The 26,323-nt window shown below is 55.9% G+C and overlaps 7 protein-coding genes across 7 annotated transcripts; 5 read left to right on the top strand and 2 right to left on the bottom strand.

Annotated features, from left to right (window-relative positions):
• Nucleotides 1–5,152: 5,152 nt before the first annotated feature.
• Nucleotides 5,153–7,649, top strand: TRIREDRAFT_27649 (uncharacterized protein; the record flags this gene model as incomplete). The annotated part of the gene is made up of 2 exons (XM_006967533.1): nucleotides 5,153–5,360; nucleotides 6,283–7,649. Coding segments are annotated over 2 exons (1,575 nt in total), but the record flags the coding sequence as incomplete, so codon positions are not given.
• A 1,212-nt stretch (nucleotides 7,650–8,861) lies between these two features.
• TRIREDRAFT_66210 (uncharacterized protein) lies at nucleotides 8,862–9,986 on the top strand (the record flags this gene model as incomplete). The annotated part of the gene is made up of 2 exons (XM_006967661.1): nucleotides 8,862–9,443; nucleotides 9,624–9,986. 2 exons carry the CDS (start codon nucleotides 8,862–8,864, stop codon nucleotides 9,984–9,986), a joined length of 945 nt encoding a protein of 314 aa, XP_006967723.1.
• A 198-nt stretch (nucleotides 9,987–10,184) lies between these two features.
• On the bottom strand, nucleotides 10,185–11,818 carry TRIREDRAFT_110040 (uncharacterized protein; the record flags this gene model as incomplete). The annotated part of the gene is made up of 3 exons (XM_006967587.1): nucleotides 10,185–11,280; nucleotides 11,333–11,464; nucleotides 11,553–11,818. The coding sequence occupies 3 exons, from the start codon at nucleotides 11,816–11,818 to the stop codon at nucleotides 10,185–10,187; spliced, it is 1,494 nt and encodes a 497-aa protein (XP_006967649.1).
• A 1,314-nt stretch (nucleotides 11,819–13,132) lies between these two features.
• Nucleotides 13,133–15,822, top strand: TRIREDRAFT_80403 (uncharacterized protein; the record flags this gene model as incomplete). The annotated part of the gene is made up of 2 exons (XM_006967660.1): nucleotides 13,133–13,771; nucleotides 13,843–15,822. The coding sequence occupies exons 1-2, from the start codon at nucleotides 13,493–13,495 to the stop codon at nucleotides 15,820–15,822; spliced, it is 2,259 nt and encodes a 752-aa protein (XP_006967722.1). The 5' UTR covers nucleotides 13,133–13,492.
• A 723-nt stretch (nucleotides 15,823–16,545) lies between these two features.
• Nucleotides 16,546–17,673, top strand: TRIREDRAFT_80400 (uncharacterized protein; the record flags this gene model as incomplete). The annotated part of the gene is made up of 3 exons (XM_006967659.1): nucleotides 16,546–16,567; nucleotides 16,641–16,654; nucleotides 16,738–17,673. The coding sequence occupies 3 exons, from the start codon at nucleotides 16,546–16,548 to the stop codon at nucleotides 17,671–17,673; spliced, it is 972 nt and encodes a 323-aa protein (XP_006967721.1).
• Nucleotides 17,674–18,437: 764 nt separating this feature from the next.
• TRIREDRAFT_66228 (uncharacterized protein) lies at nucleotides 18,438–20,321 on the bottom strand (the record flags this gene model as incomplete). The annotated part of the gene is made up of 8 exons (XM_006967586.1): nucleotides 18,438–18,597; nucleotides 18,663–19,271; nucleotides 19,333–19,442; nucleotides 19,504–19,824; nucleotides 19,882–19,918; nucleotides 19,974–20,067; nucleotides 20,129–20,225; nucleotides 20,298–20,321. Coding segments are annotated over 8 exons (1,452 nt in total), but the record flags the coding sequence as incomplete, so codon positions are not given.
• Nucleotides 20,322–23,243: 2,922 nt separating this feature from the next.
• TRIREDRAFT_110035 (uncharacterized protein) lies at nucleotides 23,244–25,402 on the top strand (the record flags this gene model as incomplete). Its single annotated transcript, XM_006967658.1, has 4 exons — nucleotides 23,244–23,688; nucleotides 23,766–23,985; nucleotides 24,090–24,622; nucleotides 24,693–25,402. 4 exons carry the CDS (start codon nucleotides 23,244–23,246, stop codon nucleotides 25,400–25,402), a joined length of 1,908 nt encoding a protein of 635 aa, XP_006967720.1.
• Between the last annotated feature and the right edge of the window lie 921 nt (nucleotides 25,403–26,323).

The raw sequence follows: 26,323 nt of genomic DNA, 5'->3' as shown, positions 1-26,323 counted from the left end.
TTCCTCAGGAGCTTGTTTTGCTCGCCGAAGTCACCTTGGGCTTGTGATGCTGCTTGTTGCTTCGGTTGGTCGCTACAAGTTGCAGTCAGAAGCCAAAAAATGAAAGAAGAGGTGCCACAACTGAGCGGTACTTGCGCCGCGTATGCCAAACCGGTGCGAAGCGCATGTACCAGGCCACGGCCACGGCCACAGCCACAGCCAGTTACATTCGGCCAGTAATACAGTAAGGTGTTCGCACTTCAAGGATTATTAGGTGTTTCCCCCCATCCTAACCCAATCGCGCCCACGCCCCAGCATCCCTGCCCCCTTTAATTTATCCAAGTCCATCTACCGTCGATGCTAGTGCGGAAACTTTGGCATGCCTGGAGCGGAATGCCAACCGATGGATGGATCTCACCCTCTTCCGGACTTCGTCGTATTTGGTCGTGTTGCCGTTCGCCTTATGTGGAGGTACGCTTCTCCTTGCCAAACGTCACTGTTCTCCAAGTACCTTTCTGCTGTGGGGTCTTAGCACAGGTACATAGCACATCGTAACCACGGTTGTTATACCAACACACGCGACGGAAGAGCCAAACTCCCTTTTCCCCGAATCTTATCGCAATCAAACTTCAGGATATTCCCCCTAGGAAACAAGAAAAGAACAGGACGAATTGCATATCCTGCCTTCGGCGCTGTTGGGACTTGATGTATTAGTCGAGGTCGCCGAACAACTAAATGAGCCCCTCCGATGTGCCTCGGCCATGGGTGGTTTTCTGCTGTTGGTTCAAGCACCGCTTGTTGCCGAAAAAGGGTTCACTTTGCCTTACACGAAGAGACTGGCCGTTGTGATGTCTCGACTTATAACAAGAACGGCTGCTATGATGACAAGTAATGATATAGCCGCAATCATGGACTCGCATCATCTTGTCTGGGATGATTCCTATTGTAGGAACATCCATGCATGTCTCGCGGGTAAATGCGAGTTTACCTGGAGCATACGAGTAACTGGTGGTGATGGCGAGTCCTTGTCGCATGGCGGAAAGAATGGGCGCAAACCGCGGATCCTGGATAACAGCGAGAGACTCTCGCGAGTCCCCTGGCATCCCTACAAACCACATGCAGCCAGCATTGACGTAAACAGCCTTGTGAGCCCTGGCTGAGCGCGTTGATGCTCATCAAAACACAACCTCTGTGCTCCGTCATGATGCCTCGGGTAGGTACATGTAGCGTATAGTAGCATACAGATTTGCGTGCGTGCGTGCGATATTCCGTCCACTGATTCCGCGCTTTGGGACTGCACCAGACGAATTACCGGATTGGGAATGCACGTCATTCTCCGTTGGAGGTCCATCTCGTGGGCCCCCTCCTCTCAAGTCCCGCTCCGGGCCTGGTCCAATATCCCACCCAGCGTTGGAGCCTCTTCTGTGTAATCCCGCCAGCGATCCCTCTGGCGCCATGGTTCTGTATCTTGCCTGATCCGTTGCTTGACCGGATTGCCGTTGGGTCCGAAACGACGCTGCGGAAAAATACAAGCCGGAGGGCAATTTATTCGACAAGCAGCGATCGCTGGCTATGAGCGCCGCACCCGTCGGAGCTGTTCCCCAAGGTACACGGACAATCCTGGACATACACACACTGTACGTGCCAGAACACCGGTGTCAAAAAAAAATGCTGTTTATAGAGACTGGCACATCTCGTTCTCCCTGCCCTTCAATTCCTGCTTTAGGCTTTGCTGCCTTGTCCTTGCCCTCTGCCCGGTCTATCGTGTTGCTAAAAATGTCCAGAAATAGCAGTGAGTCGGTGGTTGAGCGGCACAATGCACGATTGGATAGGTTTCACAGAGAATACGGCATGAGTGCATGGCGGGTGAGACCATCGTCTACACGGTACGGTACACGGTACGGTACATGGTGTCAGACCCTGGTCCGTCCATGACTTCTTTAACCCACTATCGAAGCTCCCAGTTGTTGTGCTACCTCGTACCTACATAGACATTGACGTGCTAACAACGAGCTCCGTCTGCCTACGGAGCACAGTCTGGGACAATGCTAGGATGGTTCTTACTGGAAGGCGCACCATCGCACCGCATTCGAACAGACTTCTAACAGTCCGCGGGCCTTGTCCTGACATCAAGCGGAGGCTGTTATCCACTCGGCTGTCAGGTGTATAGTGCTCCCACATGTAGTGTGCCAAGTACAAGCAGGTAGGATATAAAGAAACTGCAGTTCGCGGGCTGGGTCGGTCATGGGGTTGAACTCATCTCCACATGCCATCATCTTATCTGCCTTGCCTAGCTCTTTCATCTGTGATTGCCAGATACGAGTACCATGTGGTATCATGGGTATGATCCTGTTTTTTTTCAAGGGGGAAGTGCAATCATTCAAGGAGCTCAAGGGTCGGAGTCGATCCGCTGGGTTGAGAAGCTAGGCGTCCGACACAATACTATAGCGGGCATATCGGATTCTCTCGTTGCCATAGGTCTGAATACGAACCCGTATGTTTCTGTAAAATCTCATCAATCTGGGCAAGACGGGTCCGGGAATGGTAAAGTCCGCTGCGTCTGCTGGCTGCATGCAATGCAGAATGAATCGATTTAGACGAGATGGTTCGTCGACAGATCTAGCAGTAGCTGCTCTGCAGCCCAATGCTTTTCCTGCCTCTCCATCTCCCTGCCCTTCTTCCCCTCCCCTCTCAAAAGGCTGGCAGTGGGCTGTTGAAGCCGGGGCCCCGGAGCGGGATGGCGTTCGAGCCACATGCATCAATGAGCGACTCTGCGTGGTCCGGCGCAAAGCCTCAGCACGCAGGGAGGCCGGAGAACGATGCCATGCCATCTCAGAGGGGATGGGCTCTGCAAGGCGTAGGCTACCGCAGGCAGGCACGGCATCAAGCGCGGACCGCGCCTCTATCTCGCGGCTTCTGGCATCTGTGGGGGCCAAGGGGCAAACATGGGGGAAGTCTTGTGTCGTTCTCGTCTGGTCTGGCCGGGTCTTGTTCTCTCGCCTGAGCACTTTGCACATCCTCATGGCTTCGCTTAGCGGCCGTCTTCCCTTGCTGGCCGTCGTCCGGCACTGCAACACGCGCCCTCGATGGCCTGCGGCACTCCCTAGCTCAGCCCGGAAGACGACGTCTATGCGCTCGCTATCCCGGCGATGGGTGATGGTGATGGGCACTGGGTTCAGCCTCGCACGGAGGCAGAAGCTTCCATAAACAACCTAGAACGAGTGTCATATCATTTCCACGTCCTCAAGTCCACGCTCTGTGTCCAGATCTGTATCAATAATGCTACATACCCTTGTCAAGGCCCCCTCCTCTGCAGAAAACCGCATACTTGGAACTGAGGCTGAGGAAAAGGAATGCCAGCTCACAAGCGATACCCTAGGCTCACACAAGTCCACTACAAGCTACAAGCCCTTTCAAACAGCAATTCCTGCCTGTAAAGAAAAAGAAAACAAGAGCCGTGTATGTGAGTGAGTGTGTAGGTGTGTGTGTCTGTTGAGCTGCCCAACCAGGCCCAGGGGATGACTCCGTATCGCGATACCAGCAGCACCACCCAGCTCTTGCGGGCACAAAAAGTAGCGCGACTTCACCCAAGCTTCTGACAGGACAGGGTGCGATCCTTGGCTGGCACCCGGAGGGCGGTCCAAATCGAAGCCGAGGTGCCCGAATGTGTCTTGAGGCAGGAGCAGGGCTGGGGTTTGGGGTTGATTCCCAGGCATGAGGTTTTGGCGCCAGGCCGCTTTTGGACCCACCAGACCTCATCTCAGAAAAGGCAGGGTCGAGGCGCTGGTACGTACCGGAGCGCCCCACAAGCACCTGCCTGCAGCGAACATGGGTATCGGGCTTTGAGATAATTGCACGCCCCTGCTCGCAGACAACACGCCCCCCCCCCCGAGGCGTGGATCTAGCCGCGGTCCAAAAGCTACATGCAGGCCCGTACCGGCAGCGTTTTCTGCTTCCACGTCCAAGTCCACTTCTTCTCTTCCCAAGCCATCCCATCCCACCAAGCCGGCATCACCACCCCCCTCCTTTCATATGCCTGGTCCTTGCCATGCCGTCCGTCTTGTCGTTCTGCTTCTCGCACTCCCCCCCCTTGTCTCTGCTCGTTCATGGGATACACGCTACATGTACCGTTCGGAGAGGCGGCTGTTGGTGGTCTCTGTCGAGGGGGGCACTGCTAATCGATGATGGCACCCCCCTCGGATGAGGCTGCGTGCCTCTGCCCTATTATGTAGGTACATCCAGATGGGCGAGGCGCTAGCATCAAGTCGACGTACCTGCTCCCGCGGACTCGCATCTTGGTTTGATGGACGATCCGTAACTGGACCCAGTAACCACGATGCAAAGCGGTGCCTATATCTTCTTCGGTAGCCCCCAACATGTCCAACCAAGCCTCTGGTGCCAGACCATCTCCAGCAGACACTTATAGCTTCATCTCCAGCACTACTCCAGACCTTCTTTACTCTAGGAGATCCAATTGTCCGCCAACGACGCTTCACTCGCACACAACGGACCCTCGTTCGCTCCCTCTTACACCACCGCCGTCGCCTCTTCTTGTGACAGGACCACAACTATCTCCTCCCACCACGGCTTCTACCACTCCAGTCTCCTCTTGTTACGTTTTGCGACAACCTCTGCAAGAGACCACAGAAGCACCGCAAAACGCTTCTCTACAGCTTCATCGAACAAGCCGTTGCTTCTGCGCTCTCACTCACGAAACAAGAGCTCACACAGAACACACCACGTCTCTCGCCAAAGGACCGGCGCAAGAACCCCAGGCCTCTGTTACTTTGCGCCGCGTATCACGCTGGTGATCAAGGCTGCGCAAAGCAATCAGTCCAAAGCGCCTCCCGCACCGAACCTACACACAGTCCTCACAATGGCCTCCCTGGCTGAGCAACCCTTCAGCCTGTTCCCCCAGCAGCAGGATGAGTACACCCACTTCGCCGAACCGCCTCACGTCTCCGTCTACTCCTCCGCGCCCATGGATCTGAGCATCCCGGCCGATGCCTACAGCTCATACGTGCAGCGCGCGCCCAGCCAGGAGCTCTACACCAGCCCCAGCACCATTAGCTACGAGTCCTCATTATACACTGCCGACGCCGCGTTCATGAACGGCCCTACGTCGCCCGGCTACGGCGACGAATACCTGCCCTCGTCCAGCCTCTCGTCCGCCTCGGCGCAATCTGCCCCTTCGTCCGCAGTTGGATCTCCGCTGTCAAACCACGGCCAGATTGGCATGGCGACAGACTGCTTCGTGCCGGGCCTCGGTATCCAGCCGGGCATTGCCAACGCAGACTTTGTCGACTTTCCCTTTGGCGCTCAAGGATTGGACGACATGGCCTTTGAGTTTGCCAATATGGTGCACCCCAAGTCCTTTGTCGGTAAGTCTTGTTCTTTTCTTGATTCACTCTCGGCTCTACTGCCTGTCTTCTCGCTTGCTGCCTCTTGCTGCCTCTTGCTGCCTTTTCTGCCTGCCCTCACCGAATTCCGTGTTACTGTGCATCCTTCCTCTCTCTCTTTTTTTTTTTTCCCATCCTTTCTTGTCTCCCCCCCTCCAGCGCAGCGCTCCAAGGTGGCAGCCTGCGCGCCGGGGGGCATTTCCCGTTTGGGCGGCCAATAGCTGTCCTGTCCCGCTGCAGCCATGGCCACCCCCGCCAGATTGCCCCTCGTGTGGCCGCCGGGCTGCTGAGAGGCCCCCGGAACGGTGGAGCCAGCGCTGCAACAGGCACCACAGATGCACTGCATAGCCCGCCAGGCGGTGCCCGAACCCGCTAAGCATGCAGCTGCACTGCGCTGTGCTCGCTGCGCTTGACTGCTGCAGCAGCCGGCGGCCTCTGCTAAGGCCCGTTGCTGGTCACCTCAACACCAAAGGCTTCGGCATCACCGCGGCTGCCGTGCTCCCTGCCGGCCTGCTTTTGGACTTGTTTCTCTTTTATCTTCCGCTTGTTTCCCCCCACTGCATCTCCTCAGCCTCGCGCGTCTCCACCGTCCTGCTTCGTCACATCATTTGTTTCTTCCCGCCTTCCCTGGCAAGCCATTACACACATGCGAGTGCAACCCGCCTCTGGTTGGCTGTATGGCTGAGACAAGGAACCTGGTTGGTTCACCGTCTCGGCTGACTCTGGCCCGCTAAGAGCGACGGCGAGCCGAGGATCACCTCAGCCAGCCATCGCCGGAAACCTCTTATTACCTGGCCTCCCTTGACTCGCTGCAACGGCGCCGCTCGTCTTTTGTCATTGGATCTTTCTACGTCCGCTTGCCCGCTTATCACGCTGCTTACTGACGACTGACTTGCGCGAATAGATCCTTCTCTTATCCATCCGGAAATCTCCAGGCCGCCAATGGCGATCTCGTCGTATGAGACGCACCACTACCAGCCCGCCGCTCCTCATTATCCCGCCTCTCCCTCCGCCATCTCTTCCTCCTCTCCCCAGCCGCATATGATTCGCACGAGCAGCTCCTCCCCGTACCTGCAGAACGGCCCCTTCCAGCCAGCCACAACCGCCTACTCCAACAGCCCGTATGCAACCTCGACCGCCATGGCCCCCGGCGCTGGCATTGGAGCTCGCCGCATGAGCATGGGCAAGACGGGCGGGAGCAGCTTCATCTCGCCCGTGTCCGCCGACTACCCCAGCGGCGACGAGATCAAGGAGAAGCACATGTGCACGTACCCCGAGTGTGGCAAGACCTTCAAGGACCTCAAGGCGCACATGCTCACCCACCAGACTGAGCGACCCGAGAAGTGCCCCATCATGACGTGCGAATACCACGTCAAAGGGTTTGCCCGCAAGTATGACAAGAACCGCCACACCCTGACACACTACAAGGGCACCATGGTCTGCGGCTTCTGTCCTGGCTCTGGCTCCGCGGCCGAGAAGTCGTTCAACCGCGCGGACGTCTTCAAGAGGCACTTGACCGCCGTCCACGGTGTTGAGCAGACTCCTCCCAACAGCCGAAGGAGGGCTTCCGGCGCTGTCGCGCCCAAGACGCTCGCCGGCTACGCCCCCGATGCCACCGGCAAGTGCAGCACCTGCTCGCAGACCTTCACCAACGCCCAAGACTTTTACGAGCACTTGGACGACTGTGTGCTGCGCATTGTTCAGCAGGAGGACCCGGCCGAGGCTATCAACGCAAAGCGCCTGGCTGAGGTTGCCGATGACAAGGACGTTCAGCAGACTCTGGAGAAGAACAACCTCCCCGCTACCACTGAGACCTCCATGGCCGAAGACGAGGACGAGGATGAGGACATGGAGGAGGACGAGACAGATGATGTCTCCAAGCTGACCTACTCTCCCATGAAGAAGAAGAACAACAACCTCAACCGCGTGTCCAAGTCCCGCGGCATCACTCACTCCCGAGGTGGCGTTCAGCTGTCTGCCAAGTCGCGAGGCCGCAACAAGCGCCGCGACTACCCTTCTTCTTGGGGCTTCAACAAGGGACAGATGACGATGAAAAAGCGCGTGGTGGCCGTCTTTGACGGTCCCCGACGTCTTGCCAAGGATGACATGATGCTGTCGACCGACCACGAGGTCCGCATCAAGCTGTCCGATGGCAAGTCGTACGTGACGGATCTCGACGTCCAGACCCTGAAGCGTGCCGAGGGCTTCCACAATGCTTCGGAGAGTGAGAAGGGCCCCTGGCTGTCTGACGACCCCACCGAGGAGCAGGTCAAGGAGATGCAGCGGCTGCTGGACACTGGTGCTTCTGAGTTGTAAAGAAGCTCGAATCGAATCTTTTTATGGACACTACTTCGTCACATGTCTCTTTTTCTCAAGCATGGCAAAGCGGCGCATGGGATCTCTACTGGGGCCTGGGTATCTGGGTGTTCTTGAATGGGAAACGTTATTACTTGGGAAGAAGCGGGTAATTTTTGGATTTGATACCCTGTTTGATATTACTACATGTGTTGGGCAATGATGGCGCAGACGGGTTGATTGAATTGGGCGCTGGGCGGATTCGAACACCGACAGGTGCTCATATGTATATGCATCTTATCTCTCTTGGGTCACCAGGACATGAAGCTTGCTTTGGACGGCAGCTCATCTCTGCCGCCTGGCAAGGCGGTCCTGTATAGCTATCATTTCATTTGTTGCAGGAGCTTGGAGGGATGGGGGATATCTCCTTTGTGTTATGAGGCATGGACATGTCATGACAAGATGGCTTGTTATGTTAATACTCTTATTGTCATCCGACATGAAACGATTAAAAAAAAAACACATTGAAGATGACCATTTGCAAATAATGAGTGACTTGGACTGAAATTGTTTGAGATGGAGGTATATATTTGTGTCGATATTGACTGGACTTGTTTTCGCAAGAGTGTCGCCATAAGACGCAAGTTGAGTGAGTTTGTGTGAAGGTGGGTGGAGGGGCATGGGCAAAAATCTTTCACCCCACCTTTGATATCGCTCTTTTCAACCACAAGTCCAACATTGCGCTTCGAATGGGCAGTTGATAGTGATTTCCAAACTTTGGGGACAAGGAAGAACACATTGTTCTCTGCTTTTAAACAATCTTCTGATTCATTCTGACGGACAGCGAACTGACCTTTGTAGAAGCTTGGAAAGAGACTTGGTGTGCTATAGTCGGGGCTCTCTTGAAATCTGAGGGGTTCTTCTTCTAGGAACGACGTTGAGACATCATCTGGGCATATTCCGGCTTGCATTGCGATCGGAGAGAAGAAGCAAGAAGGGCTACTTGACTGCTCTTTGGGTTTTGAAGAATTTGAAAACCCCGGACGGAGATACGAATCGCCTCGACCTTCGTTGAAGGGAACCGAAGACACACAAAGACGCGAATCTCATCTCATCACATCACATCTTACCTACCCAACAAAAAACACACACACACACAACAACCAAACGGAAAGGAGTTTGAACGCAATGGCAACGCTCACATCCCGCATCTCCCTCCAGGGCGACGAGCCCGACGGCCCGGAAGACTACCTCTCGACCTCGCTCGGCGTCATCTTCCCCGACGACATCGTCAACCAGCACGGCGACGCAGAGCACTCCCTCGTCTACGCGTCCCCCAAGCTCCCCAAGCCGCTGCTCATCGAGCTCGCCGACCCGGAGGGCGAGACGGACAGGAGGCTGTTTAGTCACTACCTGTGGAACGCCTCTCTGCTCCTCGCCGAGCTCATTGAGCGAGATTCCCTGGACAACGATGCAGCTGCTGATAGCAGTGAAGAAGAAGAAAAAGAAAAGGATGAGGGCTTGGGCAAGGGAATCAGTTTCGATACGAGGGGTCTGCACACCCTTGAGCTCGGGGCGGGAACGGCGCTGCCTAGTATGATGGCCGGGCTGCTCGGCGCGGCGAGCGTCGTCGTGACGGACTATCCCGCCCCGGCGGTCATCAAGACGCTGCGCGCAAACGTCGCGCGCAACATTAAGCCTGAGCTTGCGCCCGTAGGCAAAGAGAGTCTTGTGACGAAGGAGGTGCTTGTGGAGGGCCACGAATGGGGTGTTTTCGAGGCCCCTCCTCCTCCTCCCCCCCCTCCCGCTTCTTCAACTACGTCTTCAACAACAACAACAGCAACAGAGCAAGTGTCATCAGAAACACAGACGACTTCCGAACCTCAGCCTTTTTCAAAGTCAGAAACGACGACAGCAACAACGACAGCAGCGCAGGCTTCAGAGGCAAAGAACCTGGCGTTCCCAGCTTCGCACAAGCACGCTTCAGACCGCCTCTTCGTGGCAGACTGCCTCTGGATGCCCTGGCAGCACGCCAACCTGCGCCGCTCCATCAACCACTTCCTCAAGAGGGACGCGTCGGCACGGGCGTGGGTCATTGCGGGCTTCCACACGGGGAGGCCCAAGATGGCGGGCTTCTTCGACGCGGAGGCGCTGCGCGAGGAGGGCGGCGTTGAGGTTGAGAGGATGTGGGAGCGGGATTGCGACGGCGTCGAGAGGGAGTGGGATCGGGAGCGCGAGGATGACATTACGGAGAGGAAGAGGTGGCTTGTTGTTGCGGTGTTGAAGAGGTGTGAGGACATGGTGGATGGGTGAAGGGCGTTGGTAGCGATGGGAGGGAGGGTTTGTCAGTTTAAAGGGTGGTTTTGACGAGTAGAGGTAACTGGGCTTTATTTACATCTTGCGTCGGTTCTGGCTGATACATCTTATGCTGCTACATACACTGAGACCTGTCCAAACATGTACTTTACACTGTCCCCCAAGCAGACGCCTTGTTGAAACCGCACCGCTACTTTAGTCTTCAAGCACACGCCCCAAGGCCTGTCCCATCTTCACCTTCTGCCCCTTCTGAACCGCCCACTCCCACCCCTTCTTCACCTGTCCGTCGACAGTCTCCACCGTCGCCGGCGCCTCAAACACCAACACAATGGTGCTGCCGAGCTGGAAGCCGCCCATCTCCTCGCCCCTCCTCAGCGCGTGGCCGTGCAGCACCGGGCTGGCGCCTTCGTATGTCGCCTCCGCGAAGCCGAGGTACGGCTCGCCGCGCTTGGCCGCTTCCTCGGCGGCAAGGTCGGCGGCGGTGTCCGTGGTGAGGCTGTTGGTGCGGAGCTCGCGGTCAAAGTTGATCTTAATGGAGCCGACGTTGGTGGCGCCCACGGGGACGTAGCTGAAGAAGCCCCAGCGCCAACGGCCAAGCAGGACGACGCGCTCGTTCAGAGTGAAGAGACCGGGCAGGGTGCGCTGCAGGTAGGGCGAGACGCTGAAGAGCTCGCCCGCAAAGTGGCGTCTGCTCTCGACGACCCAGTTTGTGGGCGAGTGGAAGCGATGGTAGTCTCCGGGCGCCAGGTAGATGACGGCATAGTACAGCGCCGTGGTCTTGTCGGGAGAGAGCAGATCGTACCACGGCTTCTCGCCCAGAGCGAGCTCGGCGCGGACTTCGGAGACGGCGCGGGGAGAGGAAGGCGTGACAGATTCATCGGTTACGGGGTGCGCCGGGTGGGCGTCTTTAGGCCCCGTCATGAGGTCGGGAAGCGTGTATGAGATGCCGTTGACTCTGGCAAACTCCTCCTCCTGCTTGATGATTTCCTCATCGCTAGCAGGTGGGCTTAGGCTCCGCCGTCGCTCCGAGTTTTGATCAGATAGTCCGCTGTAGATGCTGGAGGCGGGCGTGTGTTTTCCCAGTAGCGCATCGATGCTGTACGTCATGCCTTTGACCTGTTCAATGTCGCCGCTTTGGATCTGGCCATACTGCAAGACCTTGCCGTCGGACGGGCAAAGGAGCACATGAGGGTCGGGGTCTAGTGGACGGGCACCAGGTTTGAGAGTTCGGTAGAAGAAGGCTGCGAGGTTGGGATACACGTGAAGATCGGGTTCGGACACCTCGTCGAGGCTATAATCGAAGTCAGACAAGTGAGAGATGCTGCATCATCGGTGAAACCCACTTCACACCAAAAATGAACGAGTATAGCTTGAAGCCGGGTACACGAAGGTAGTACGGGATTGTCAGTTCGTTAAATTTGCCCCAAAGACGAGAAATGGCCTTGAGCGGCAGCGTCGACATGACCTGGACTTGCCTAGACACGATCCGTTAGATCAAGATTCCATCAGGGAAGCTGTCCGTTTTCCATCAAGTGGGGATGGAAATGGCAGTAGGAGACTTACCATGGTCCATCGGGGCGCACTTTTGGCCGAGGCTTTGGTGATATGATTCCCTCGTCCTCTTGTCGTTGCCTTTCCCTCTCCCTAGAGGAGACCTTGTAGAACTGCACCAGCCCCAAGAAGCCGATGCCCAGGCCAACGGGGATCTGATACCATGTAATCTTGCTGTTGCGCAGCGCTTCGCCGAGGCGCTGTGAGAACTTGGGGCGTTTGCCGGAGTTTTGCGACGAAAAGCAGCGTTGCGAGGAAGGAATACGTCGAAGAGACATCGGATTGGAAGCCATTGGGCCCGTCTGGCCAGCAGGGGCTCGACCAGCGCATCTCGCGCGCAAACCCGTCGTCAATGGATGCTGGCAGGCTCTTCCTCCCCCACGGCCGTACAGCACGCGGCCGGAGCCGATTCCCAGCGCCGGCATGATGAGCGATGCGATGCGCCTGTGACCGAAGCGTTTACACTTGGCGACGAGGCTCAATTAGGCGGTTTCGACAGACATTGATTGGATTGATGAAGGCGCAAGCGAGGAATATGAGGCGCCCGGAGGGTTCGTGATGGGAGCACTTTTGGAGGTTGCAAAATGACGTATGGAGGAGCATGGCGGTTGTGAGCAGTGGCCGGCAGAAACAATTGCCGAGGCCGAAGACGGATGGATGTGGGCGGATTTTTGATCCACTGATCTGGAGCTGATGTGTGACAGCATGAAGCAGTTGGCGGGCAGTGGACACGATCAGCGGGCAGTCTGCAGTCAATTATGATGGAGTTTGATGATGTGCAGAAAGGGGATGAAGAGGCTTGATTCCAAATCGTGAAGGTTTCGCAAGGTTTGTCTATGTACCTTAGCAGAATGTACAGGTAGACTTGTTTGTTGGCACTTGGTAGATAGATGTACAGGAGCCAAGGCTGTATAAGAGGTCACTGCGAGAAGGGGTCCTTTGTGTGCCTTGAGATTGGTAGCCATGAGACCATATGCCTCGCTTATATATACAACGCATTGCACCGCTCGTAATTGAAAGAGACACTGAACAAATGTTAGGAGGCTGTCATGACAAGCCTCAAGTCTTACAGCCAAATGATGAACTACTCAGTGCCAGGCAAGCTTGGTATAGATCAGTAGTAGAGGATCGAGACTGACAATACCGAGTAAATACCTTATCCAGGACCACAGGTTAAGGGGGTTTCGGATCTGACGCCATAAAGAGTACCTGAGCCTCGGCAAGCCAGCACCACAAGCAGCAAGTACTAACGTATCAACACAAAAAGTGCCTCTCAGGGACAATGTGGCTCCTTCCTTGTCTTGTGCATCCAAGAGGTCCCAAAAGTGACACCCTCCAAGCCTGCATGGCGCTAAACCACATACGGCAATCCCTCAGGTCCCAAAGTGCTCGCGCAACTGGCAGGTGCGGTGATGCGGTACGTACTCCTGCCGACCGACTCGATTGGCAATCTGTCAGCTCAGTCCCGACTTCTAGAAGCTCTCAACCCGATTTCCGTCCTGTCGCTCTTCTCTCTTCTCTCTCTCTCCCTCTCACTCTGCCTCTCTGTCTCTCTGTCTGTGCATCTCCCTTGGAACTGAAGCTCTCGGCCTTCCACTCCTTTTTTGCCTTCTTCTCTCCCTGCCCCGCCGCTCTGCTTTGCCCTTGTCGCCCTCTTTGCCCGCCTAGCACGTATTTGTCCCGTACTCGGCCTCACCTCTGACAGGCGGTATCGAATATCTGGCACGACTTGCCCTCTCGCCAGGTTGCTGCGCGTGCGCTTCTGTTCGCAACGCATCACAAAGAGTCGCCCTTGAGCACGATTGCACATGACACAAGCGCACAGCTCCTCATAACCGGCGCCGTCATCTGCTGCTCCACTATCAGCAACGCGACACCTTAGGTCGACAGCGCTGCTCCGCCATATCGAGACCGCCTTTATCGCCCTGTAGCATGCCAGCTGTCTCCCGAATATGGCTTCGGAGCTGCTCAACCACGCCGCCCATGGGGCAGACGCGGCCCTGTCTGAACAGCCCGTCGTCAACCTCCAGGTCGTGTCGCCGTCAGTAGGCGTTAGCCGCCCGCTGCTGTTCCCTGGCCTTCCGGCTGCTACCACCGTCAAGCAGCTCAAGGAGAGGATTCGCCAGTCGCTCCCCCTGCGACCGTCTGACGAGCACCAGCGACTCATCTACCGCGGCCGAGCGCTTGTGCGCGATGCCGACAGTCTGCAAGACGTCTTTGGCGCCGAAGCTGTGAGTTGTACTGTTCAAGAGACCTATTGAAGTCAGATGAAGGAGCACTAACACCTCGCTCGCTACTACAGATTCGGAGCCCCGACCAGCAAACGATCCATCTTGTCCTTAGAGACACTGCCGACAACGTGTCCTCCTCGACTCCGCCTTTCTTGTCCAGCACCCAGAGCCCGGCTCTGGGAGCACAGTCCGCCAACTCCCAGCGACAGACGCCGCCGCATGCCGCCTTTATGGGGCCGCCTCCGCCACCGGGCATGACAAGGAGATCGGTGCTGCAGCCGACGCCAACTGCGAATCTGGCCCAACCTCGCATGCCGTCGCCGGCCCGTCCCCACTCACCAGCTCACACTCCTGAACAGGCGGCAGCTTTCCAGCAGCAGCATCAGAGCATGACACAATGGTTGACGCAAATTCAGAGGGAAGCCATGGCTCGCATGGTCAGCCAGAACCAGCGCGGGAGAGCTCACATGGGCATGCGTGGCGTAGGCGACACTGCACCTGTGAATCATGGGGGATACGGTTCTGACAATAGCGGGCGGGCCAGCCCGGCGCCCACGCATACCTTCTACCGCGAGACCGTGGGACCCAACGGTCATGGCTTCCATGTCGAGACCATTGTTCGGAATGGGGCGGGTGCCGCTCCAGCGACATCTGCGCCGCAACACGGCGGACTGACTCCCACCGAAGTCCACAATATCCTGCGCGGGGCGGATACGAACCAGGCGCCCATGTCCGTGGCAAACGCGCTTCACCAAAACGGCTTGCGCCGAAGCGCCTCCAGCGCCTCGCTTCACAATCGCGCACTCAACCAGCCGGGAATCACCACCTCGGTCTTTGCCAACAGCGGCTCTCGCGCCAGCAGTGGTCGAGGCACGCCGGATCTAGGATTGCGATCGGTATCTGGCACGTTGAATCCTGCCGTTGCCTCCGCGCCCTCACTCACCCCGTCTCACCCGCGGCAAGGAGTCGAGGTGTACATTCTTTCGTCTCCCGAGGGACCCCGGGCCCTCCTTTTCAACGGTGCCGTGGCAGAGGCCTATTATACCCCCAGAGTGTATATGCCACCAGCCCATCATCAGCTCCGAAATCGGGCCAGCTTCCCAAACCTGGTCCATGGAATGCCAGTCCATGGGATGCCGGTCCATGGGATGCCGGTACATGTGAGAGACAACCTTCTTTCAACTCGCACCATGAGGCAGCCCACCCACGGCCACCACGCCTCAGCCGAACAACAGCAACCGCAGCAGCAGCAGCAGCAACAGGCGCCACAACCACGGCAGCAGCCACAGCAACGACAGCAAGACCAGCAACCACGAATAGTCCCTTTACACGCTGGCAACCCTCCGGCAATCGGGCTGCCGCAGTTGGTGATGCAGCTGGCTCCCCACCTTTGGCTCCTGATACGCCTTGCGTTGTTTGTATGGTTCTTTACATCTCCCAACGCTAGCTGGTCGAGATGGTTGACGATAGTTGCTCTTGCGCTGTTCGTCTTCATCCTTAGCACTGGCTTGTTGGCCGGCGTTGCTGAGCAGGCATGGCGACCACTGGGACGGCATCTCGAGCACGTCTTTCCTGCTATGGACCCTGGGCATCTCGGAGGACAAGGAGCAGCTGCTGGACGCGATGGCGCCCCTGAAGCGGACCAGAATGCAACACCTGACCCTGCCCAGATGGCCGCCCGGCTGGTTGCGGAGCGTCGAGGTCAAGAATCCTGGATTGCCGGGCAGCTAAGGCGACTGGAGCGAGCTGGCCTCCTCTTCCTTGCCAGCATTGCGCCTGGCGTTGCAGAACGACACATTGCCAACCTGGAAGCCGAGGCCAGAGCCCAAGAAGCTAGACGCCGAGAGGCCGAAGCCGCGGCGGCAGCAGCAGCAGCAGCAGCAGCAGCAACAGCGGCCGCTGCTGAAAGTAGTGCCAATCAGGAGAGCGAAACTGTGCCTGAGACGAATGGTGAGCTGCCGCAGCAGCAAACCGGAGACCCATATGTGCAGGACAGTCATCACAACATGGAGAGGGATGGGGCTGTTCGAGAAGAAGTCACCGCTGCATGAAAGTATATGGATGACGCCAGTTTTTGAAATCGCACCAGGAGAAAGAAGCATTCAAGGAGGGACAAAAGACACGGCAGGTTATATCTTGTTATTTAATTTAGCGATTGTAGGAATTTGCTAGGAGTAGGGCGTTGAAACCAGTGCTTCTCACACGAAGCCCTCGAATCCGAAGACTAGAGAAGAGAAAAAGGAGACATGATTTCAAGATTGACGAGGAGAGAAACTACCTAGGGAGATGAGTCGCAAAAGGCGTGTAGGCACATGCCTAGTATGTAACTTGTGTATCCATAACAACAGATATGAGCCTATATTCGGCGGGAAAGATACTGCCATTGTACGGCATGTCGCGATTTTGGTCTGTAGCTGATGCTTCTCGACATGCTAATGAATCTAGATAACTCAAGCCGATACCCCACCTCCTAGGTAGGTTGTGCCTTAGGTAATGTAATGTAACCGATCTGAGGCTTGATAGCTCCTTAGTTGATGTGTAGGTACGTACTTGTGGGCTGCCTGCGCGGACCTCTTATCTTATCAGCGCTTCAACATGCCCAAGGCAAGCCGAGCTGTCGTCACAAACCTGCCTTGTTCAACCAAGGTACCTTCAGTACTTGCTCCATAAGCACCTCCAACTTCTGGACAAGTCTCGTCCATTTTCTGATTCCTCCCTGATACTCACCTTTATCTAGACCAGCCCTGGTATCTTGAGGCACATAGACTGACATCATGAGTGGTGGTTGGAACACGAGTAAGCCATGGCCTCGGCAATTCGACCTGCAGCTTCTCGGAAACTGACGATATCTTCCTTCTTCCTCCTGCAGTCGAGTCCGATGCGGTATGTCCATTCCCTCTGACACAACTTACAACACCGCGCTGTACACAAAACCAGCTAACAGAAACATCGTCCTCATAAAATAGGGCGTCTTCACATCCCTCATTGAAAACCTGGGCGTCAAAAACGTGCAATTCGAAGAACTCCTCACCCTCGACCCCTCGGAGCTGCTCGCCCTCCAGCCCCTCTACGGCGTCATCTTCCTCTTCAAGTACCCGACAGACGGGCCGTACGCCAGCGCCTCCGGCCCGCAAGACGGCGTCTTTGACCACGACGCCGCGGAGCGCATCTTCTTCGCCGCGCAGACGATCCAGAACGCGTGCGCCACGCAGGCCCTCCTCAGCGTGCTGCTCAACAAGGATGGCGAGGACGGCGTGGACATTGGCCCACAGATGAAGGACTTCCGCGACTTCACCATGGTGCTGCCGCCCGAGTTCCGGGGCGAGGCGCTGAGCAACTCGGATCTCATCCGGGAGGTGCACAACGGGTTCGCGCGCAGCAGCCCCTTTGCCGACGAGACGGCGCGGCATGGCGAGCCCTCCGAGGACGTATTCCACTTCATTGCGTACACGCCCATTGACGGGACGCTGTACGAGCTTGACGGCCTGCAGCCGGCGCCGATATCCCACGGGCCGTGCACGCCCGACGAGTTCCCCATCAAGGTCGTTGACGTGCTGCAGCGCCGCATCGCGCGCTATGACGAGGCGGAGATCCGGTTCAACCTGCTGGCCATGTGCCGGGACCTGCGGATCCGCGCGAGGGAGTTTGGCGACGAGGAGTTGCTGGAGAGGGAGAACCGGAAGCGCAGCGACTGGGCGTTTGAGAATGCGCTGAGGAGGCATAACTTCGTGGGCTTCGCGGGCGAGGTGCTGAAGAAGGTGGTGGAGAAGAAGCTCGAGCAGGGAGGCGACGAGGCGGTGGACAAGTGGGTGGGTGAGAGTCTTGAGAGGAGGAGGGCGGCGGAAAAGGCCTTGGGGGGGAGGGGTGGTGGTGGAGGAGGAGATGTTGATATGAGTGGGTGAAAGAGACAAAGGGGAGGGGGGGCTACGTAGATGAGGTATGAAAGGTGTTGATTGACTCTGCGCGATGAAGGATAGAGATTATATACCCTGAGGCTTTTTATATCATGCACCTGAAGCCTGCTGCATTGTCTGTGTGCTGTTGGTCTGCTCGAGAGGATACTTAGGACAGCGATGCGATACGACATGAGAGACGTCATGAAGCAAGAGAGAATATCAAGATTTTTCTTCATGGACATGTTTAGAAGTCACAAACTACCTGGGATCTTTCTGATAAACCCAACTAACACATTCGTATAGGCAATATCATGCCCTTTTTATTTTGGCCATGACATTATATATAGGCTAGCGTCGTGTTCCCCTTCCAAGTCATGTCACGACAACACTCAATGCGTATGTTCTCACTAGTCAAACTCACTCAAGCATCCCACTGGGAGCCATGATGGACAAACAAACTCTCCTCGACCTCAGCGAGCAATCCCTCTCAAAGGAGAACCACCCTCGTAGTCATACTCATCACCCACAAAATGCACCCTAGCATGCTCCCGCTCCCGCTCCCGCTCGTGCTCCCTCTCCTCACCATCCTTCCTGCGCGGCGTCTCGCATCCCTGGCGAAGGCTAAACGCCCGCTGGCTCTCCTCCTCGTATCGCTCAGACGAAGAAGTGTTGGTGGCGGCGATATTCTCGTTGCGTTCGTTCATCACCATATCGTCGCGATTACGATCCTCGTCCGAAGAGCGTGATTCGTGACGATGATGGTGCCGGTCGCGGTTTCTTCTCATGGCTCGGACGAACCACGGGGCACGGCCGGAGCCTCGCCAGGTCCAGTATTCCTTGAGGTCGTATTCGCGGGGTTCGATGCGGTTGTTGGAGAAGAAGACGACGAGAGCGATGAGCGTGTTGAGGGTGGTGTAGACAAAGAGGCCTCTGGAACCAGCAAACCGTATTAGTATCAAATGAACCATGTTCTGGGAGAGGAGGAGAAGTCTCACGCGATAAGGCCGTACGCAACGCTGTAGCTAAACGGGATAAAGGTCATGACCACAAACGACGGCAACACATCGCCGATATACCGCCAGTTGACCTGCGTAATCTGCCGTATCATCATGCACCCGACCAAAATGAGCGTGCACCCCGTAGCCCACGGCGGGATAGAAGCAAAGATGGGAGCAAAGAAGATGGAGCCGATGAAGCACAGCCCTGCAACCACGGCCGTGAGTCCGGTCCGGCCACCCTCCGCGATGCCCGCGCCGCTCTCGATAAAGGCCGTCACGGGCGAGCAGCCGAACAGCGCCCCGATCGAGATGAACAGCGCGTCGGTGCAGTATGCAATGGTGGAGCGGGGGAAATCGCCGTCTTTGGGGTTGACGACACCGCAGAAGCGGACCATGGAGTAGAGGGTGGCGGTTGCGTCGATGATGTCGACGTAGAGGAAAGTGAAGAGAGCGAGAATAAAGTGCGTCGTGCTGGTGGAATCAAGGCTCCAGTCAAGCTGATTTAGAATCTTGGATAGGGGATGCCAGGTGATGATTTGCTTGAAGAAGGCGAAGCGAGAGTCGCCCTCGGGAGTATGGGGGAAGTAAGTGACGGGCGTGTTGCGGCTTTGATGACTTCAGTCAGGTAATCTGTTCCTTGTGTATGAACACTTGTGGGACGACTTACGGCCACGAGATGATGGACACAAGGGCGATGCCAATGACGAGGGCGTACTTGACCCTGAACGCCATGAGGAAAGCCGTCAGGATGCCGCCACAGAAGATGGCTAGCCACATCTGTGAATGTGTCAGTGCTATGTACTTCGTATCAAGAGAGAAATGTGCAGAGCAATCTCACAGTTGGGTTTGTCATCTGGCCTCCATTGCAGCCTCCCGTCGTTTCACTTATCATATCGGGAGGGCAGCCGCCCAAGCTCAGGGGAGTCGATATGCCGCCGCCCGTGATGGCACCGATGCCAGACGAGTACGAGAGTCCAATTTCGGTGAGGAAAAAGCCAATGCCCACTCCAGTGGCCGTCTTGATGGTGGCGGGAATGAGCCTGACGAGCCACTGGCGCATACCCGTGAGGGCCAGGAACATGAAGATGATGCCTTCGAAGAAGACGGCAGTCAGGGCAGTGCGGTAGGAGATTGAGCCACTCCCATTGGTGCCAACGACCTAATCGTATGTTTAGTGAGTAGCTCTGGAAGAGTCTTTGGTGATTGAAGCACGTACCTGGTAAGCAAAATAGGCGTTAAGGCCCATGCCTGGACTGAAGACTGGAGTCAGTAACCAGTGAGTCAAATGGGTAATCCGTTCTGACTTACGCAAGGGCGACAGGAAGGTTGGTAAAGAGGCCAAAGAACAAAGAGGAGATACCGGCCAAGGCTGCGGTGGCCGTAATCAAGTCCCTGCGAACCTCTATGGAAGGTCAGATACCCATTGCAGGAGAGACGAGGCGCGATATAAGTGGCTCTCTTACCTTCTTTGCAATCCGCGAATTCGGGGATGGTGTCACATTGGAACTTGTCCGCCAGAGCACACTCGCAAGTCCCGCCAGTCTGAGAGAGGATAGAGGCCTACGGTTCGTGATATCAGTCGGTCAACTTCCGCTAGCCAAGTATCCCTTGCTCTCGAGAGCACGAACATACATTGACGGCGATGATGTACGCCATTGTCGCGAACGTGGTCAGTCCAGCGCGTATCTCCTTGAAGACGCTGGTACCTTCCATCGCATTGGGCTATCACAGCAGTCAGAACTCATCACACAGCAACAATCTTCCCTCTCCACCTTGTTCCATTTCAGAAATGGAGATTGTGAGGAAGCTTACATGTCCCGAATCAGCAAGTCGAAACACCCTGCCGAAGAGAGAGCTGCTCAGCCACTTGTCCACGAGGTCGGCAAAGTCTCGAAATCCGCAGAATCTGGACCGGCCGACTGTGGGAGCTGAAGGGAGTCTTGGAGACAGGATTCTTGGATCGGCTCTGTCATGCTCTTGGCCTTCCTTGGGCTGAACGGTGGGAGATTCCATGATATCGCGGAGGTCGGCCTCGAAGGGTGGTCCAACCTGTCCCTGGAGGTGACGGGTTTGTTATGATACAGATACAGATATGAAAGCGAGTAGTAATCGATATCAGGTACAGCTCGAGTGTTTTTTTTTCTACCGTGAGTTGAAGACGGCGGTGGAATGATAGTAATTCTTGTAGGAAGTCGGAGAAGAGGTGCAGACAGACAGACGGTTGCCAGGGGGATTTTCCCAGAATAGAACGCGCAAGTTGTTGGTAGAGAATAAAAGGATCAGCAAATGCCAGTACTCCGCCAGGTGAGCATAAAGTGAGGCGGGCAGGCAGGGCAGCCGTACGGCCCGTCTGGAGTTGGTTGAGAACACGGCAGCTGGCACGCAGCTGGCAGGGTATCAGTCACCAGGGTCAAGGACAACGATTCCCTGACCAAGGAGGAAAAGCCTGGAGAGGCCAATCAGGGTGCCTTGGCCTGCACGGAGAGCCACGAAATGATCCCCTGGCCTTCCGTACGGGCCATCCGCATCTCATGTTACCACAAGGACCTTTCACTAGCATTCCCAATCCACCTATCCGCGTCGTGCCTGTGCCAGATAGAATGAAATCCCGGAGTCGAGAAGATAGGCTTCGTTGTTGTATGCCATCTCCCTCTGCCTTGTGCATATGTTACCTTGCTGCTGACTACCGGCCGAGCCGCGTTGCTATGTAACCATGTCTTGCAGTGGTCGCACGTCCATGGCCAGCGGTACCAATTAAGAGAGGCCGAAAGGCATGAGATGCTGGGGATGGCGAGGATGTGCCGGCTCGGCATCTCACGCCTTGGCCAATCTATCTTAATCTAGCTGGTAGCCGAGAGGACCGATGTTGCACAGGGGATATCTGGATTGGAAGGGAGGTCGTCAAAGCTCGTTGCACAGGGTATTGATAGTGCGTGGTGGTACCCGTACAGACATGTTGGGTGGATCGACAAGATGAAGGGGCGAAGGTGGCTGAATGTCAAACATGCTGTAATATGGAGGTCCAAGAGACAGATGTAGCTCCGAGGTGAGGGATAGAGACATTGACGTCCAAGCCCGTTCATGTCTGTGGCGAGCTTCAAGAGTTGAACAAGAGGCCTTGGTTCCTAGCACAACGAACTATTGGTAAGACGAGAGAGCATCTATTTCAGCTGACTCAACTTTTGACTCAGATTGTAATGGAGTGAAAGAAACACGCATTATCGGCAGCTGTTACCGATGTCTCATTGCTCTCCATGTGGCAAGCCTGGCACTGCAAGTGTGATTCCTCAGGACGTTGAATGTCGCGCATCAGACATGGCTGAGTGACGATTGTTTTCAGAATGGCAGAGCAGTCCGTCTTGGAAAGAACGAGAATGCGAAGATCCAGCCTGGAATCAGTGAGTATCATGTTGTTTCAGGGGGATAAACGTACGAATCCGTGGAAGAGGGGAAGAGTTGTCCTCATAGTCGCCTCGTGATGGGTATAAAGGGGAGATGATATGTAGACAGCTCCCGCTCGCAACCAGTTGAGCAACGCCTCAGCTCGAATGACCATTAGTCACTGGCAAACAGCATCGTCTTGCGAGCGTTGGAAGGATCGCACCCTCTTGTAGCGGCGTAGAGAGTCACACAGAAGAACAGGTCGCTGATGCTAGCAGACCAGCGTATGACTTCCATGGACTAAGCATGGCAGTGGCGTGGGACCTTTGCTAGCCAACGAGGCCATTCCGAGATCTGGATTCAGCTCACCTGTCCTGCACTCGTGGGAGGTATGTTGAGCAACCAGCTGCCAGCAAACACTTGCCCTCGGCCTAGTCGTCTTGTCCACCACCTCATCGCCACGATTGCGGGAACCTGCATTCTGTGTCCACAGTTCCTGCGGCTGGCCTTACACTCGCTCGAGGACGTCTAGAGTAGCGACTTGCGATGCTGCGAGGCCACCGGGGATGTCTGCTGACATGGATCTTGTTCTTCCTGGCTTCTTGGCCGAAAGTGTGCGCAATTCCCTTCTTAGAACCATCCATTCGGCTTGGCACTTTCGGCCCAGAGATTGATGCGCACTTCCCATGTAGTTCTCGAATATCTCTTGTCCTTGGTGCCAAGTCTCTTGTGCGCTCTCGCTTCCCTCGGCTTTCGCCCCATCGTGTGAAGACCGTAGCATCGGGTTCCGACTGATCTCGCCATAGCGTCTCGCTTTATCTTCTCCATCGCCCTTCGCGACTCAAAACCCAAAGTGTTTCCGAATGCCTACCCACCCTTCAGCCTCCGAACCACGCCGGAACTGCCTGGTCGCCGTTGAGCCTTCTGCCCATCTCGACGCCCTTTGGGCAAGAATTTGACAGCTCAGGCAGGGAGCCTCTTTCCCGATCCCCTTGCACCTCGTTTGCTGCTGTGACACCGAATCCTCTTGGTTGCGTTACTGCCGCTGCATCAGATCAAGACCAGGTGGACGTTCCATCCGCCCGTTTGGGCAGGCATCTTGGGCGAAGCTGAATTTGCTATTGTGCGCGGCAGCAAAAGGGTCTTCCTGCCACATCCTCCCCTCTCCCTTTGGCTGCTCAGGGGGCCATCGCCACTATGTGGGATGTCATCTGGACAGATCCTGATAAAGAACTGGTGGGAGAACACAGAGCTCGCAAGGAGAGGAAAGAAACGCCTCAAAAAGAGCCCAAGAGCCAGCCGAGACGACGCTCGGCATCCACAGCCAGCTCGCGCTGGTCTACAGACTCCCCGTTTGCCATCTTTCGTAATAGGGGCGCAAAGAAGGCAAACACAGCGTCATCGAATGCGCACACAATGTCGCCGACGTCGTCAGGGCTCGAGTCACCGGCCTTGCTGTCCCCCGACCGCTCGCCCATAGCAAAGATGTTTGACCAAGGGAGTCGCCGAAATTCCAGCCGCATATCCACCAGCTTCCTCGACCGACTTGCCAGCATCGACAGTCCCCTGAACACCAGCCCGCTGATTCCGGACAAGAGTCTTGATGGTCGAGCAAGGGTGCCTCTGCATCTCGCGAGTGCCGGTAAGCAAAGCCATGTGGCTGCTCAGATCCCAGTCGTATGTGATTCGAGGCTCACGACACTCTCGTCCTGCGTACAGATTCACTGGTGCCGGTTGCGCGCGTCTCGAATGCCGGCTCTGCGTGTGATGACCTGACAGAGTCCGAGAAGATGAAGAGTCTGATGCAGATATTCGGGCAAAGCCCGCAGACGGCCAAACCAGCTGCCGGCGACTGCCAGATTCCGTCAAACAAGGCCGCCGTCGCTCCTGACGCTTCTGTCGATACGCCTCTGCCACCGCCTTTGCCAGCTGATAAGCCGTCAGTCTATTCTTCTGAGATTCTGCCCTCTTTTCTCCTCTTCTGCCAAACTCCTTACCAACGCATCGCTATCTTAATAAGGCTGAAGCTGACAGTCATCAAAGCTCTTCCTCGCATTCCTCAACGTCAAGATCGTCACCAACGGCCAGACCGCCGTCCAGCGCTCCAGCAGCTCCCATACTCTCCATCAACTCTCTCCAGATGGCGCAAGTCAATACCGAGGTGCCCATCACGCCTAACAATCCCGAGGCATGGAAGCCTCTAGACGACTGGGAGCCACGCCCTCTGCTGGAGGAATCACCCGAGCCAACGTTTGAGTCGGGTGATCCCAACCAGCTACCCACGGATGGCATCGGCATCAACAAGAACTTTTGCTGGCTCCGCGCTACAGTCGTCGAGATGGCAGAGACGAGTGTGCCCGAGATACTCTCCCGGCTGGAGACAGTATGGAAGGGCGTTGCAAAGAAAGACGTCCCTTTCCTCCTGGGAGACAGCCCCGAGGTCGAGGAGTTACGGAGGTGGATGCTCTCCACCATGATTCACATGGACAAAGTTCCAACACGAGATGCGCAATGGCTGCCTCGTAGGATATCTCCCCTGACGGCTCGCATGACCATCAGCCTCTACGACTCAGCAGGTAATGTGCCTCTTTCTCCCTAATAAATTCGATCAGCTATGCTAATCATAGATTGGGCTTGGTTTGACAGCCACTGTCGCTTACCTGGCTGCTCTTGAACCCACGAAGCAGATATATCACGTATCACAGCTCTCCACACCACGAGACGAGCTGTTTGCCAATGTGCGGGTGATTTCAGTCTCCCAAGTCTCACCTACAGACTTTCCAGTAGCGCCTCGCATATACGAATCGGTTCACTCGCTGACGCTGCCGTCTCTGTGTCCTTCTGCGCAGCTCCCTGGGATACTCGGCAACGTCTACAAGTGTCTCAAGAAGAAGGGGTTCCTGAGGTTGGTGATTATCGACCCACTTCCTCGCACGGGCACCATGGGTAGGAACATGAAGGGCTGGATCGAGGAACACCTTCTCCGGAACCTGGCGAAGCAGGGCAAATGCCTGAGTCCCAGCACAGCTTTTCCGCCTTTGCTGGCTGAGGCTCGTCTGCGCGGAGACGGAAGCACTCTCACGACGACAAAGTTTTACGCCGTGCCCGAGAGCGCAACCGAGTACTTGGATAAGGTCAAGGATGCGATACAGGCAGAGAACGAGGACAAAGCCCAGGTTAGGAGTCTGATTGGGCGGATGCTCTGGGTCGAAGCATGGGGCCCGCATGTCACTGGTAACAGATGGTGGTGGGATGACCCGGCCTGCGTGGCTGAGTGTCTTGAGATGGGCACGTTTTGGGAATACCACACTGTCAAAGGGGTCAAGGAAGTGGATGAAGCCACCAAGGCAGCATGAACCGTCACGGCGAGTCGTTGCCTGTTATGCCAGGTGAGTTCTGGAGAAGAGCAATAAGATTTGCATATGTCCTCCCGGTATCTGCCTTCATTTGCTGGTTGGGTGAAGAGGCGTTCTTTCATCAGCCGGCTGGATCGCGAAATAACTCCTTGTGCTTCGTTTCATTGTCAGTCAAGCTGGTACTGTTCTTTCTCACTCAGCAATAGCTTGCGGCATTGGGTATGATGTCGTCCAGCTCTATCCTTCCATACAATATACTCCATACAATAGACGCGTGCGAAACGGGGGCGATATTGTGTAGTGTATCGTGAGGAGCAAACCTCGGCCGGCTTATTCAAGCATTCACCGACGGAGTAGCGATCACGCCTCGGGGCTTAGCAGACCGCTTGAGAGATGTCCGGGTCAATACCATATCAGACACTCACTCAACTTTGCAACATGCTGTTGTAAGCAAGTAATACTAGTATGCACTCCCTTTACCCCCTGCCTCTGCAGAGTGCCATTAGGCATGGTCTGTAGCAAAAGCCCTCGGCGGAATACCCTTCGCGAGGACAGAAGACGGGTATTACTCCGTATTCCGTACTGCAACCTCAGAGCTATCAGTATGTATCTGGCCCTGGGTACAGTACAGCAGCAGTTGTTGGACGATTCAGGGTTACATGTGGAGAAAGAACTCGGCACGAAGAGAATTGGTGAATGGACTGAGGGGCGAACAGTCGCCTCTTCTTCTCTCTTTGCTTCCCCCCTGGCCGGGCGATGTGATAGGAGTGTGATTCATGTGTCCCGGAAGCCGGACCGTATTGTGCGTGTGTGTGAGTGTGTGATAAGGGAACAGGACAGGTATATGGAGATGTAAGCACCGTAAAAGAAACAGAGGCGCCGAAGACAGAAAAATTGATCTTGGATGCTACCCTGACCAGG

Source organism: Trichoderma reesei (assembly GCF_000167675.1).
Source record: "Trichoderma reesei QM6a unplaced genomic scaffold TRIREscaffold_18, whole genome shotgun sequence".
In the NCBI taxonomy this organism is placed as follows: Eukaryota; Fungi; Ascomycota; class Sordariomycetes; order Hypocreales; family Hypocreaceae; genus Trichoderma; species Trichoderma reesei.
This window is presented reverse-complemented; position numbering and strand designations above follow the sequence as displayed.